The following is a 12882-nucleotide window of genomic DNA, read 5'->3' on the forward strand; positions in this document are numbered from 1 at the left end:
TAACTTTCTTTGTAAGCCAAACAATTAGAAATAAACAATAGTCGTATTTAGATTAACCATTTATATTGAATAGGTTGATTTATTTAAGAATAAGTTATAGTTCAGTTTATTTTTTTGCAGAAGAGTAAATATTGATTTATTTAATTGCAGAAGAGTAAATAATTTTCCAAAATTTAAATGAAACTAGAATTGGATAGGAGTACTCCATTATTTATCTCTCTTGATAACATCTGGTTTTCTTTTTCATTTACCTTTTTTTTTTTTGCTAACCCAACTTTCCTTTTTCCTATTTATCATTTACTCTCTCTTCCCAATATTTTGCACCTATTTGTTTGTCCTGCTCAAGGTGCCCTTGTTTTTCTTTATTTAAGAATACTCCTCAAATTTCTCATTTAATCAAATCCACAAATTTATTTTCTATGTTAATCATATTTACAAATTTATTATGTCTTTGAGTAACATTCACAATTTCATTATCTCTTCTAATCACATAAATTCACCAGTTATTTTCTTTAATTCACTTGTTCTTTATTCTTCAACTACAAATTAACAAAACATCTTTTACATAGTGGTATAATTTTATAGAGACTGAGGTAGGATTAGTTTCACACGCATAGTGCCTTTTACGAGCGACAACTAGAGGCGAGTAAAAATGACAAATTCTTTAAAGATCATGTGCAATTTTAATGATTATATATTTTTCTAACAATTTTATATATTTAAACAATTAACATAAACTACATAATTTTTATCTTTACTACTACTGCAATTATTCTATAATTAATAAGTAAAAAATAACCAAGACAAAGTGTAACTAAATTAAAGATATAGAGTCACGGAGTAATTGAAATTTTATAAGCAGCAACAATAAAAAAAAAAAAATAAAGTCCTTTTTTCTCTCTCCTTTCTAGTTACTCACGTGAAAGTGCCACCAACCTATAAAAGTAGCCTCCAGGTCAGCCTGAAAAAATCCTGTACACCCAATGGTGGTATGCCATGTCATTGGATAAGAAAGCTTCCCATATAAATGGGCAATAAATGATTGAGGATTACTCCTACTAGTACTTAGATCCGTTGAGTAGCAAATTGAGTAACAGAGAAAATCTTATCAAGCCACCATACTTGCCCATGATTAGGATAGGTTGATAAGGCGCATAATAATATGCCATTGATATTTTTTAAAATTGTACTACCTCTATCCTACAAAATTTACTATGTACTTCATTTAGTCCGTTTTATTAAATTTGTCTCATTTTAACTTTTAGTTATGATTCACTCTCTTTGTTCAAGTTTCAGCTACACATCTAATTTGCTTTTTCGTTTTATTCACACATTTCTCTCATTTCTCCATAAAATTCCAATTTACCCACTTTTAAAAGTTTTTCCACTAAATGCCAACGAGACAAACTTGGTAAGATAGAGAGAGTAGAACTTTTATAACAATTCTATACTTCTATACTACCAGGAAGGAAAGTGGAGTAATAATCTTGAACTACTTGAACACAAATATTGAAGTTTTTTAGATAGTACTGGTACATTGTGAGATAATTTTTCAAAAATACCTCTAAGATGACTAGATGAGTATTTTTTACAACAAAAGTTAAATAATTTAAGTTTAAATATGGTTGAATTTACCCTGTTCTTTGAACTTTGACGAGTCGAATTGAACCTTTTAGTTTGTATTAAGTGAGAAACCTATATGATTGAGCTTAGCTAATGATTGGCTTTACTTTGGTTGTATTTGGAATCATTATTTCTAAAAGTTCTAATTATTAGGGAGCTAAGAATTTCATTATGCTAGTGTTATGCTATCTTTATGATGGCCACGTTTATAAATATTCAAAATTCACTCGGAGTAATTTTGTTTTTTTCCCAGTTTAGGTATACATAGCTTGTAACAACTGAAAACTAATTAGTTTGCAAATTTTGTTAATGATCTTTGGCGTATCTAATGAAGTATGATTTGGGATTGAAACCCGTTATATATATTTTTGTTCCTTGCGGTTTGTTGTCAATCCATACCTAATTTTACACACAAAACAAAAGGCTAATTAGTGGTAGGAATTATCACAGATAGTACTCACATTACTAAGTCCTGAATAGTTTCTTCAATATTCCACATTTAATTGGAAATCAGTACAATTATCACACTACTAAATGTTTGAATAGAAATTAGCAATATTTTGGGTAATTATTTAATTACATTGTTTCAGGATCATGATCTTGAGAAATTAGCTTTATATCATAATAAGAGTACTTGCATACTACTATACATATTTTTGTTTGCTCCTCAAGAAAGATCTAAGTTTATATTATTTTGGCATAAATATCTGGATTTTTTTTCTTTTAGAAAATATCTACTATGTTTCCAAAATTCATTAATTGATGCATTCTTTTTGGCTGCATCTAAGGCTACAATCATATTGCAAGCTGAATTTTGAAATTGCAAAGGCATGCAAATTTAAATTTGTACAAGGTTATTTTTGGATTCGGTTTTGGAGTTTGAAACCAAAAAACTAGTTAAAAGTTCAAACATAAGGTTTGTAATTGTTTATAGTTAATGATGATAAGATTGTCTTGGTCAATAGATTTTTGATAATGTTTGTGACACTCTTTGCTATTTGATTGGGCCATTTGCTTTTTCCTGCAATGGAAAAGAATTTCTGATTGTAACATAGTACTATTGAGAATTTAGAAAGTACTTCTACTTCAAAATCAGGGGCATTGTAGTCAATGCCATTGGTTAATTATTGATAGAGTAGTATTTTACTTTGGCATTGAGAGTTAAGATGACAGAGAGAAAAAGAAGGGGGGAGCTGGGAGGGGATGAGAGAGATACAGAATAGTGGTCCAGTTACTATTGTTAGCATCTGAAAGAAAAGGTTGTCCCTTGCTCTGTTCTCTTAACCATCAGTTCATTACTCATAAGAACACATCTTACCTCTGTTTCTGAGAGTCTCTCTTTATGCTTTTGCTATCTTTAGAGCTTTAACGATTATTACCTCTCATCTATTCCCCCTCGTGACCTGCTTCTATACATAAATCGCCCATCAAGACACACACACACACTCTCTCTCTCCCTCTCCCCCCAACCGCACTACTTTCTCATCCCCCATTCCCCCCTACCCGTTTTTCTCAGTGGGGCTAAATTTCCCATTTAAACTCTAAGCTGGTTTTTTTTCATTAAGCTGATTTTCTGATTCTTCACTGCAAAACCCATTCACTGTTTGATTGTGGTTGAGCTTTGTGCTCCATCACCTTAAGATTTCCTTGTATTAGTATAAAAGGGAGGGAGGAAAAAAAATTTCTGCATACCCAATCATTGCAATCCACATTTTGGGAATTGCCTTTTGAGGTTAATCCAGATGGGTTTATAGAGGTTTAGCATAGAGCTCTACTTTTGTTAGCTTAACCAAATTTTAGCAAACTTTTGAACTTTTACTTAGTAAGTGCCTTTTTAGGGTTCAGGGTTTTGGCCTTTTGCCTAGTTTAGTGCAAACTGCAAAGATCAAAGCTTGTGTTTCGCTCTTCCTTCGATGCCATTCCTTTGCTATAGCTTGAATTATTTTTCCTGTGGAGTGCGAGGGATATTAAATTTCAGATTGGACCTTCTTCCCAGAGTTTTTGAAGCTTTGATTATCTTAAGCTTGCCAAAGCTCATGAGGATTAGAACTTTTTCTTTTTCACTCTATTAGCCTTGAGTTTTTATTGCAATTGGGACTTCTTAGATTGGGCTTTAGGCAGGGAATATTTCAACAATGAGCTCCTGTTTGAGCGGAGGTGGAAGGACAGCCTATACAATTGACCTTGACATCATTAAATCTCCTTCAACGTCACTTCGAACCTCTCATTCTTCGTCTCCTTCTTCAACTATATCTGAATCGAGCAATTCTCTGCTTGCCATCTCAACTCGAAAATCACGAACTCCTCGAAAACGCCCAAATCAGACCTACAATGAGGCAGCTGCTCTGCTCTCCACTGCCTATCCAAACATCTTCTCTGCCAAGGATATTTGTAAGCCTGGCAAATTCATCAAGCCCCATGAATATGCTTCCTTTTCCTTTGAAGAAACCTCTTCTGAGTTGCTTCTACCTTTCCCAATTGAAAAGCCTGTTTTTCAAATAGATTCAACTGCGTGTGAAAAACCATGCTCAAATGATACAGATGAAACCTGTTGCCGAACGAATTCCTCTAATCTAAGTGATGATTATGAGGATTTTGATGCAGAATCTATGCTTGATGAGGATATTGAGGAGGGTGTTATAGATAGCATTATGGGGAATTTGAGTGTGCATTCAGAAGGGGAATCCACTACTTCCTCCAATGGTGGTGCTGTTGGCCCTGTTAGTTATTGTTATGGGTATCCTGTAGGGTTAGGATTAGGTTTAGGTGGGAGATTTGATTATGGATTTGGATTGATGAGAGGAGTGGCCAAGGCATTTAGACAAACTGATGAGGGAGACTGGTGGAGATTTCCTATTGTTGATGTTGGTGAAATTTCTCCAAGATTCAACAAGCGCTTGCCAGCTGAAAAGAAGAAAAAGTTGGATAAATTAAACCTCAAGGTCCCCTCTATAACCCTAAAGAAAGAAAACTCAGTGCTAATTTCCAAGTCTAGTTCATCCTCTAGCAAAGAATATTCAACCTCAAATCCCAAGTCTAGTTCAGCATCAGGCAAGGAAGATTCAGCCTCCACTTCTAAATCAGGCCTAGGGGTGCTCTTAAAACTAAATTATGATGACGTGTTGAATGCCTGGTCCGATCGGGGCTCGCCTTTCTCTGATGACATTCTGGGCTCTGAGTTTTCTGGAAGTGATGCCTTGGTATGTTTTTAGATTATTTTCTTTTAATACATCTTTTGGGCTCTTCTAGATTTAATTATTCATATCTGAAACTACGTAACTTGGAAGAATTGGGAACATGAGTTTTGACATTAATTGGCCCCTAAAATATGTCATTATTCTGATGCTAAGTAGCTTCCTTTTAGATGGGATTTGAGGGGATGAGATATGTACCCAACAAAGTGGTTGTTTGGCACCTAATGATACTATATTTTTGCTGTTTGGTTTACACAGTTTTTAACCTTTATTTTCCGAATTGGGAAGCTCCACTTGTAATTTCTGTAGTTTGATTGTCTTCTTTGGGAATTACATTGGTTCCAAAATGATTAAATATTAATTAATGGGGTCAAAAGGAAGAATCTGTGTATTATATTATATTACTCACGCAAGGACTGCTCCTGTGGTGCTAAATAATTATTTAAATATTATTTAATCTGTTCAGACTGCAAATTCCAAAAACTGAATGTGCATTGGTTCTTTTTGTAAGTGTCATGCTGCATGCGTTTTACGAAAGTTTCATGATACATGCTTTTTATAGGCTATTTTTGGGTCACTGTTATTCACTGATTGATTCACTAATTATGGAATCATTAGCAAACAAAAAATGGAATTAAAGGATTGACTTTTGAAATGACAGGCAAGATTGGCACAAATAGATCTATTTGGTGAGTTTGGAGCCCTAAGAGAAGCAAGTGTTCAGCGATACAAGGAGAAAAGGCGAACACGCTTCTTCTCGAAAAAGATTAGGTACCAAGTCAGAAAGGTTAATGCTGATCAACGACCAAGAATGAAGGTATGAAACTTTGTCAGCTTATTTGTTTCTAGTCTCCTGTATGCATCAATCTGTTTTGAATTTAAGGATTGGAATACGTTTTGCTTGCTTTGTAAGTCAATTAGATCTTGTTTACCTAGGTCATGTCAGATTTGATAATTACGCAAGTTGGAATTTGTTCTGGTGCATTATTTGATTAGGTTTGAGGGTAATTAATGATAATCAAAATGGAGAAATATGCTTGTTCCCTAATTGTTTGGAGTCAAATTATTTTTGTTTAAAGCTATTGGATCTGTTTCATGGGCTCACTTTCATCCATTTGATATAGAAGTGTTTTCTGAGCTCATATATATGTTTGACTTATATGTACACTTGGACTGTGGTATGCCATTGTTTTTGCTGATTGATAGTTGTCTGTTGTTCGTTCTCGGTAGAGACAATCATTTATTATAGTTCTTTGGTTTTAGATTATAATAGATTATATAAATGACTCGTCAAATCATGTGCATTTCATATATATGTGAAGTTGCATTTTATGTTTGCTAGCAAAAGTCAATCGGAAATAACCTTCTATGTTTTTTCAAAGACAAGGTTACATAAATCCGACTTTTAAACCCCATCTAGGTGGGAGCCATCTAATAGCATTGACGGCCCGTTTGGTTAGTGATACTATATGGTGGTAATGGGAATGATTTATAGTGTAAAATCTCATCAAAAGTTCTATGTCATTCCCATGAGGATAAAACTTTGATCACAAAAAAGTGTGTTTTTTTTTTTTTTTTTTTCAAATTTCTATTACCACCTAATATTACATCTCTTAATAATTATGCATTGGAATAAATTTTATGAAGAAAATGAGAAGATTGAAGTTGGACAACCATGGCTATCAAGGTAGTCAAGAGATTTTTCAATCAAAATTACACTGTTTTTTCATTCCCATTACCACCGTTTAATACCACATACCAAACAGGCCGTGAGGGTAATGATTGCTGTTTGACTTCTGTTTAGTATGTATGTTTGAAACAAATAGTGTTGTTTCCTTATTGTGGACATAGTATGTTTACAGAGAAGTTACATGTCAGAAAATAGCAGTACCATATGATCTTTCAAATACTTGCAAGAAGATTGCATCAATGTCATTTGTATTTATCATTCTATACTACTAGGTTAAACATGGCTAGACTCCTATCAAGCATGTTAACATCTTTTTCCTCTCGTTATTGATATTGCAACTCTAACTTCTGTGATTCTTACTCTAAATTCTTATTTTAGTCCAATGATCGATCTTTTCATGTTATTCATGCGTATTTAGTTTCATTAGAGTACGTATCTGTATCCTACTGTGTTTAGTTGATACTTGATAGCTTGCATACAGCCTCTTAACAAAGGTAAGGTAGCATACCTCCGACGTATGACCCTCCAAACTTTACTTAAGATTGCTTATTGCTTAATTACATTGGGGTAATGCAATATCATTTAAGCATTTGTGACCTAAGCTTCGTCTTGGAATTTAACAGAGAATACGTCTTGTTGCAGGGGAGATTTGTTAGAAGGCCTGATTCAACAGAGAATGAAGAAATAAAGTAGCAAAATTGCTTCCTTAGCTTTCATCTTATAGAAAATTACACTTTTGTAAGATTAAATTTTTTTTTCCTTCAAATTTCACACACTAAACTTTAGTCAGGGCTAGGTGAAAGGGATGATGGAAGAGTTTTAGTGTTATTATTCCTCATTTTTGTAGTCTTGATTAATAAGATAAACGTTTATCCCCCTTTCTGATTTTTTCAATATTTTCTTCTGAATTTTTGTTATTGGATTTGCTTTTGGTTTGTTCCTATTTTTTGTTTTTTGTTTAGTTTGTTCTCGTTCTCAGAGAGTAATTGCAACGTTTTTCTTCCTAATTGCAACGTTTTTCTTCCTATTTTTTTGTTTTTGTTTACATTGTTATTGGATTATTGATTGATTTGTTTTGTGATCTGTCTGTCGGTTATTCTGTAATTTGAACTGGTAGATTTATGCGTATTTTGTAGGTTTTTGGAATTCAATTTCCATTATTTGATCATTTGTTCTAGGTAAGTGGAATTATTGAGTTGAAAGATCCTATTTTGGTTTGATTGTTTGCATTTTGATCTTATATTATTATTTTTGTTTGTGTTGATCGTTAACGTAATTTTTTTTACCCAACGTATTCTCAATCTAAGCGGAGTGTTTGTTTTTTCCTACCTATACCTTTATATATAGTTAGTTATTTCTTTCGTGTGTGTCTCTATTTTAACCTTTGTTGGGTCTTGACTTGTTTGTGTTTGAGTTAATGGCGTCATCGTCTTTTACCATCTGGTCTGGTCCAAGGGTAATCGAGTATAGAGTTAAGGCAGACTAATGGTAACCTAAGGTCAGGTGTAAGGAGGAGGGGGGGGGGGGGGGGGGGGACAACGTAAGCAAGATGTGGAACTACGATTAGGGACTTGGAACATAGACAAGCTATGTCGTTGGAGTTGGCGACTGAACTTTTTAAGTACAAGATTCAAGTGGTTTGCATTAAGGAAATTAGGTGGAAGGAGCAAAAGGCAAGCATTTTAAAAGGTTATAATTTATGGTATGTAGGTTTGGATGGAAAGCAAAGTGGAGTTGATATTCTTGTAGCTAATGATATCCTAAAGCAAGTGGTAGAAGTTAGGAGGTGCAATGATAGGATTATGCTAGTTAGAATAGTAGTGGGAGAAGAGGTGATATCAATCATTAGTGTGTATGGGCCGCAAGTTGGGCTAGATGAGAAAGTCAAACGTGAGTTTTGGGATTACCTATGTGACCTTATAGATACTATCCCTGCCGATGAAAAAGTTTTTATATGTGGAGACTTCAATGGACACATAGGTAAGGAGACAGTTAACTATAACTTAGTTCATGACGGGTTTGGTTATGGTGTAAGGAACGAGAGCGGAGAGATCTTGCTTGAGTTTGCGTTAGTAAAGGAGTTGGTTATAGCAAACTCGATCTTTAGAAAGAATGATGAGCACTTGATTACGTACAAGAGTGGTGGGCATGCAACCCAAATTGACTACTGTTTAGTATGGAAGGTTGATTGGAGCTCATGTCTAGACTGTAAGGTCATGCTAGGTACAAAGATGCCCACCCAACATATATAGGTTATTAGTACTAGTGTTTCGTATGAAGAGAAAGATTGTCGAAAAGAAGATAAAGGTCAGGCAAACGATCATGTGGGGAAGACTTAAAGGGGATATGGTCGCAACCGTGTCAAACAAGATCAAGATGTCGGGCTACCCAAGTATATCAGACGATGCAAATCAAATGTGGGCGACCATGGCGGAAACCATTCCAAAGGTGGCAAAAGAGACATTAGGGAAGTCGACAGGGAAAATAAAGGTGTATAAAGAGTCGTGGTGGTGGAACGAAGAAGTGCAAAAGAGGATAAAGGACAAAAACAGGAGATTCAAGGTGCTCATGGCTTGCACGGAGGAGAAGGATATGACACATAAGAAGGAGAGGTATAAAGAAGCAAAACGGGCAGCAAAGAAAGCAGTAGTGGAGGCAAAAGATCGCGTGTTTGAAGCCTTTTTATCAAAAGCTTGAGACCAAAGAGGGGGAGAAGTATATTTATAAGTTAGCAAAAGCAAGATCTAGGCAGAAGGACTTAGGGACAGTGAAGATCATGAAGGATGAAGGTGGATGAGTACTCCTTAGACAAGAGGACATCAAGATGAGATGGCATCAATATTTTTCCCAACTGCTCATTGAGACTAGGGGTCTAAAGGAGGAAATTCAACAACCTTCAGACTTCTAAAGAACACAGGATCATGGATCGATTATTGATATTACCACGGCGGAAGTAGGAGAAGCTCTCAAAAAAATGGGGAGATCAAAGGCAGTTGGACCTGATAACATTTCGATTGAGGTGTGGAGGGGTTTAGGAGAGGAGGGAATTCAGTGACTTACTAACCTCTTTGATGTCATCTTGAGGTCCAGTAAGATGCCAGAAGAATGGAGGGTTAGCACACTTATTCCACTGTTTAAAATCAAGGGTGACGCATAAGTATGCGGAAACTATAGAGGGATCGAACTTCTAAGCACACTATGAAACTGTAGGAAAGAGTGATCGAGAAAAGAATTAGACGAGAGACGGTATTAGAGAGAACCAATTCGGATTTATGCAGGGAAGATCAACTACCGAGGCAATCCATCTTTTGAGGAGACTGATGGAAAAGTATGGGGAGCTAAAGAAGGATTTGCATCCGGTGTTCATTGATTTGGAGAAAGCGTACGATAGCATGCCGCGAAGTATCGTTTGGGATAGCCTCAAGAATAGAGGTATTTCATAAAGTCACATTGAGGTAGTCCAGGACATGTATGATAGAGTGGCGACTAACACATACACCGGTGAGTATGACAGAGTCTTTCCAATTAAAGTGGGACTATATCAGGGATCAGCACTAAGTCCTTTCATTTTTACGGTCATTATGGAAGAAATCTCTAAATCCATCTGGGAAACCGTACCATGGTGCATGCTTTTCGCCGATGATATAATTTTGGTCGCAGAAACCAAGGAGGAGGATAATGGTAAATTGGAAGAGTGGAGGGAAGCCTTGCGCATAAGCAGTACGAGGACAGAATACTTGCGATGCAATTTCAGTGAGACAAAATCAATAGGGGAGCCAGAGGTAACCATAGGGAGAGAAGTTGTTGTATGTACATCCAGGTTCAAATATTTGGGATCGGTGATTCATAGTAATGGGGAGATTGATGGAGACGTTACTAATCGTAAACAAGCGGGTTAGCTTAAGTGGCGAGCAGCTACCGGGATGTTTTGTGATAATAAGTTCCCGAGGAGATTAAAAGGAAAATTTTACCGCGTTGCAATTAGGCCGGCATTGCTATATGGGATAGCATAGAATGTTGGCTCGTAAAGAAGATTTTCGAACAGAGGATGGAAGTAACAAAGATGCGTATGCTAAGGTGAATGTGTGATAATACTATGATGGATAGGATAAGAAACCAGGAATTCAGGAAGAAGTTAGGAGAACAAGTTGAGATGGTTTGGGCATGTGCAGAGAAAGACACGTGACTCCCCAGCAAGAAGGATCAAATGCATCATAGTAGAGGGCAAAAGAAGTCGAGGAAGATCGTGGGAGGAACAAATTAAAAGTGATATGCATGAACTTCACATCTCCAAGGATCTGACCAGGGATAGGGGCAGTTGACGGCGCCTTATCCACGTCCTAGATTACTAAATCCTTCCCTTTTACCCTTCGTTTGTTATTGTTCATTGTCTTTAATTATCGCTCTTTACCTTCTTCTTTATTTTCAACTTTATTATTAGGTACTTGTACGTATTCTATTTATTCTATTTGTAAGTTGCAAGTTTCTCTCTTTGAAGACCTTTCTCGAGCCGAAGGACTCTTTGACCGCATTATCCTCTATGGGTAGGAGTTGTTGTCGTTCTTCCGTCCCCAGACCCTGATCATAGTTTTATACGAGTGGGATACACTAGGTATGATGATGATGATGAATTGATAAAAACATAATATCTATTTAATGCTATATATTGGATTATTTGTGGGTTGATATACCCTGGGTTGAGTTGCATATTTTATGCAATTTAGCCATTTTTCATTATTTTTATAAAAAATTGAAATTAAATCGATTGACATTTTAAAATTGTGTCTATGTTGGGCTTATGTTAATTAAAATGAAATTAATGTATTTTTTTAGATTTGTGTCTTCGTTGCGTTTACATTAATCGAAATTAATTAAAATGAAATTCATGTATTATACATTAAGCACGTGTTGAGTTTGTGAGATTTAGAGAAATAATTAAGTTTAGAAATTTTTTGAAAAGGAATGGGTAAATTTAAAAAAAAAACAGGACAAATGTAAAATAGACTTTAACAAGCTAAATAGACCAGAAGTTTTTCATTTCCTATTTATCTTATTAATTATATAAGATATTCAGAGTATCTTGGTTCCTTTAATTAACTTGTTTAATGAATTGATATTATTTTATTATCTGTTAAGTCAATTATTAACGTGGAATATGGTAAGAACTGGATTAAATAAAATCAAAAGCCAATTATAAGCTTTGACTTGAAGATTGATGTAAAACTCTAATATAATATACACATTCTTGTGACAGACGGTCTCTTTGAGACATCATTTTTAATTGGGTCGGCCCATTATATATTTTTTAAAATATTATAAGTAAGCATTAAAAATGATATAAATAGATGTTTAAGATATTGAAAGTAGGCATTAAAGACATAATAAGTAAGCATTAACTATAATATAAGTAGACATTAAAAATGTAAGTAGACATTAATAATTAATGAATTGGGTCTCTCGAGATACTAGCTAAATATAATAATACTCCATTCAGTTTCTTGCACTTTGACCTAAAATTTTTACAATTTTGATCGAAACATAACCAATTAATAAGAGGAAATGAGCCTTCTTTTTGTGGTATATATAGGTAGATTGTAGATAGATTTCTTTCCTCCTTTCACTTCGACTTTAAATAATTACTTGAGATAAGATAAATTGTGCGCTTTCAAGTTTCAACTGGTATGGCCTACAGATTTTCTGGCTTTTTCCATTTTTCTCTCCACATTTCCTCCGCGTCGTGGTGATCGCCATCACCATCACCTTCGCAACTTGAGCGGTAATTAGGTTAAATTATGTCTATTCTATCTGTTTTTTCTTTTTTTGTTAATTTGTATTTTATATACTTTAATGGATTTGTTTTTGTTAATGGATGGTAAATTTCAGTGTAATTATAATTCGTTGTTGTTTATTGATTATGTTGACAATTTTAGATTGTTATCTGGCCATGCCAGGTTTCGGAGAGTGCAAATAAACTCTAGAGTGTGAGTTTGAGTGTATGTGTATGTATGTTACTGTAATTATTGGATTATCATTAAAAAATACTTTTGATTTGAGGAGGGTGTAAAGGTTGAAAGTGTTTGTTTATTTAATTGAATAATAAAGTAAATCCTTTGATTTATTATATAGACTAAAATATTATATAAGATCAAAGTTAATGAGAATAATATTTGAAGCTAATAAAGAAAAAAAGATGACTAGAATAGAGGGAATAATATGCTAATAGGGGAATGTAGCCATTAGGCTATGATTATGGAGGATTGTAAGCAATATTTTCCTTAACCTGCCTCTTTAAGATGGACAATCGTGAGGGAAAATGCAATCTTTGAGAATTTCAAATTACGACGAGCATGAGCATAGTTAGAGAAAAGAGCTATT

The 12882-nt window shown here is 34.7% G+C and overlaps 2 protein-coding genes across 2 annotated transcripts; both read left to right on the forward strand.

Annotated features, from left to right (window-relative positions):
• Positions 1–2485: 2485 nt before the first annotated feature.
• On the forward strand, positions 2486–7401 carry LOC130803554 (protein CHLOROPLAST IMPORT APPARATUS 2-like). Its single transcript, XM_057667721.1, has 3 exons — positions 2486–4823; positions 5479–5634; positions 7150–7401. Exons 1-3 carry the CDS (start codon positions 3759–3761, stop codon positions 7198–7200), a joined length of 1272 nt encoding a protein of 423 aa, XP_057523704.1. The 5' UTR covers positions 2486–3758; the 3' UTR covers positions 7201–7401.
• Positions 7402–8096: 695 nt separating this feature from the next.
• LOC130803822 (uncharacterized) lies at positions 8097–8759 on the forward strand. Its single transcript, XM_057668024.1, has one exon. It carries the CDS (start codon positions 8097–8099, stop codon positions 8757–8759), a length of 663 nt encoding a protein of 220 aa, XP_057524007.1.
• Positions 8760–12882: the final 4123 nt, after the last annotated feature.

Source organism: Amaranthus tricolor, chromosome 17 (genome assembly GCF_026212465.1).
Source record: "Amaranthus tricolor cultivar Red isolate AtriRed21 chromosome 17, ASM2621246v1, whole genome shotgun sequence".
Lineage (NCBI taxonomy): Eukaryota > Viridiplantae > Streptophyta > Magnoliopsida > Caryophyllales > Amaranthaceae > Amaranthus > Amaranthus tricolor.

Excerpts from the sequence above, each read along its gene's own strand:
- LOC130803822 (XM_057668024.1), top strand. The coding sequence starts at position 8,097 with ATGTCGTTGGAGTTGGCGACTGAACTTTTTAAGTACAAGATTCAAGTG.
- LOC130803554 (XM_057667721.1), top strand. The coding sequence starts at position 3,759 with ATGAGCTCCTGTTTGAGCGGAGGTGGAAGGACAGCCTATACAATTGAC. Across the intron at positions 4,824-5,478 it reads TTTCTGGAAGTGATGCCTTG|GCAAGATTGGCACAAATAGA; the intron begins GTATGTTTTTAG and ends TTGAAATGACAG. Across the intron at positions 5,635-7,149 it reads ATCAACGACCAAGAATGAAG|GGGAGATTTGTTAGAAGGCC; the intron begins GTATGAAACTTT and ends GTCTTGTTGCAG.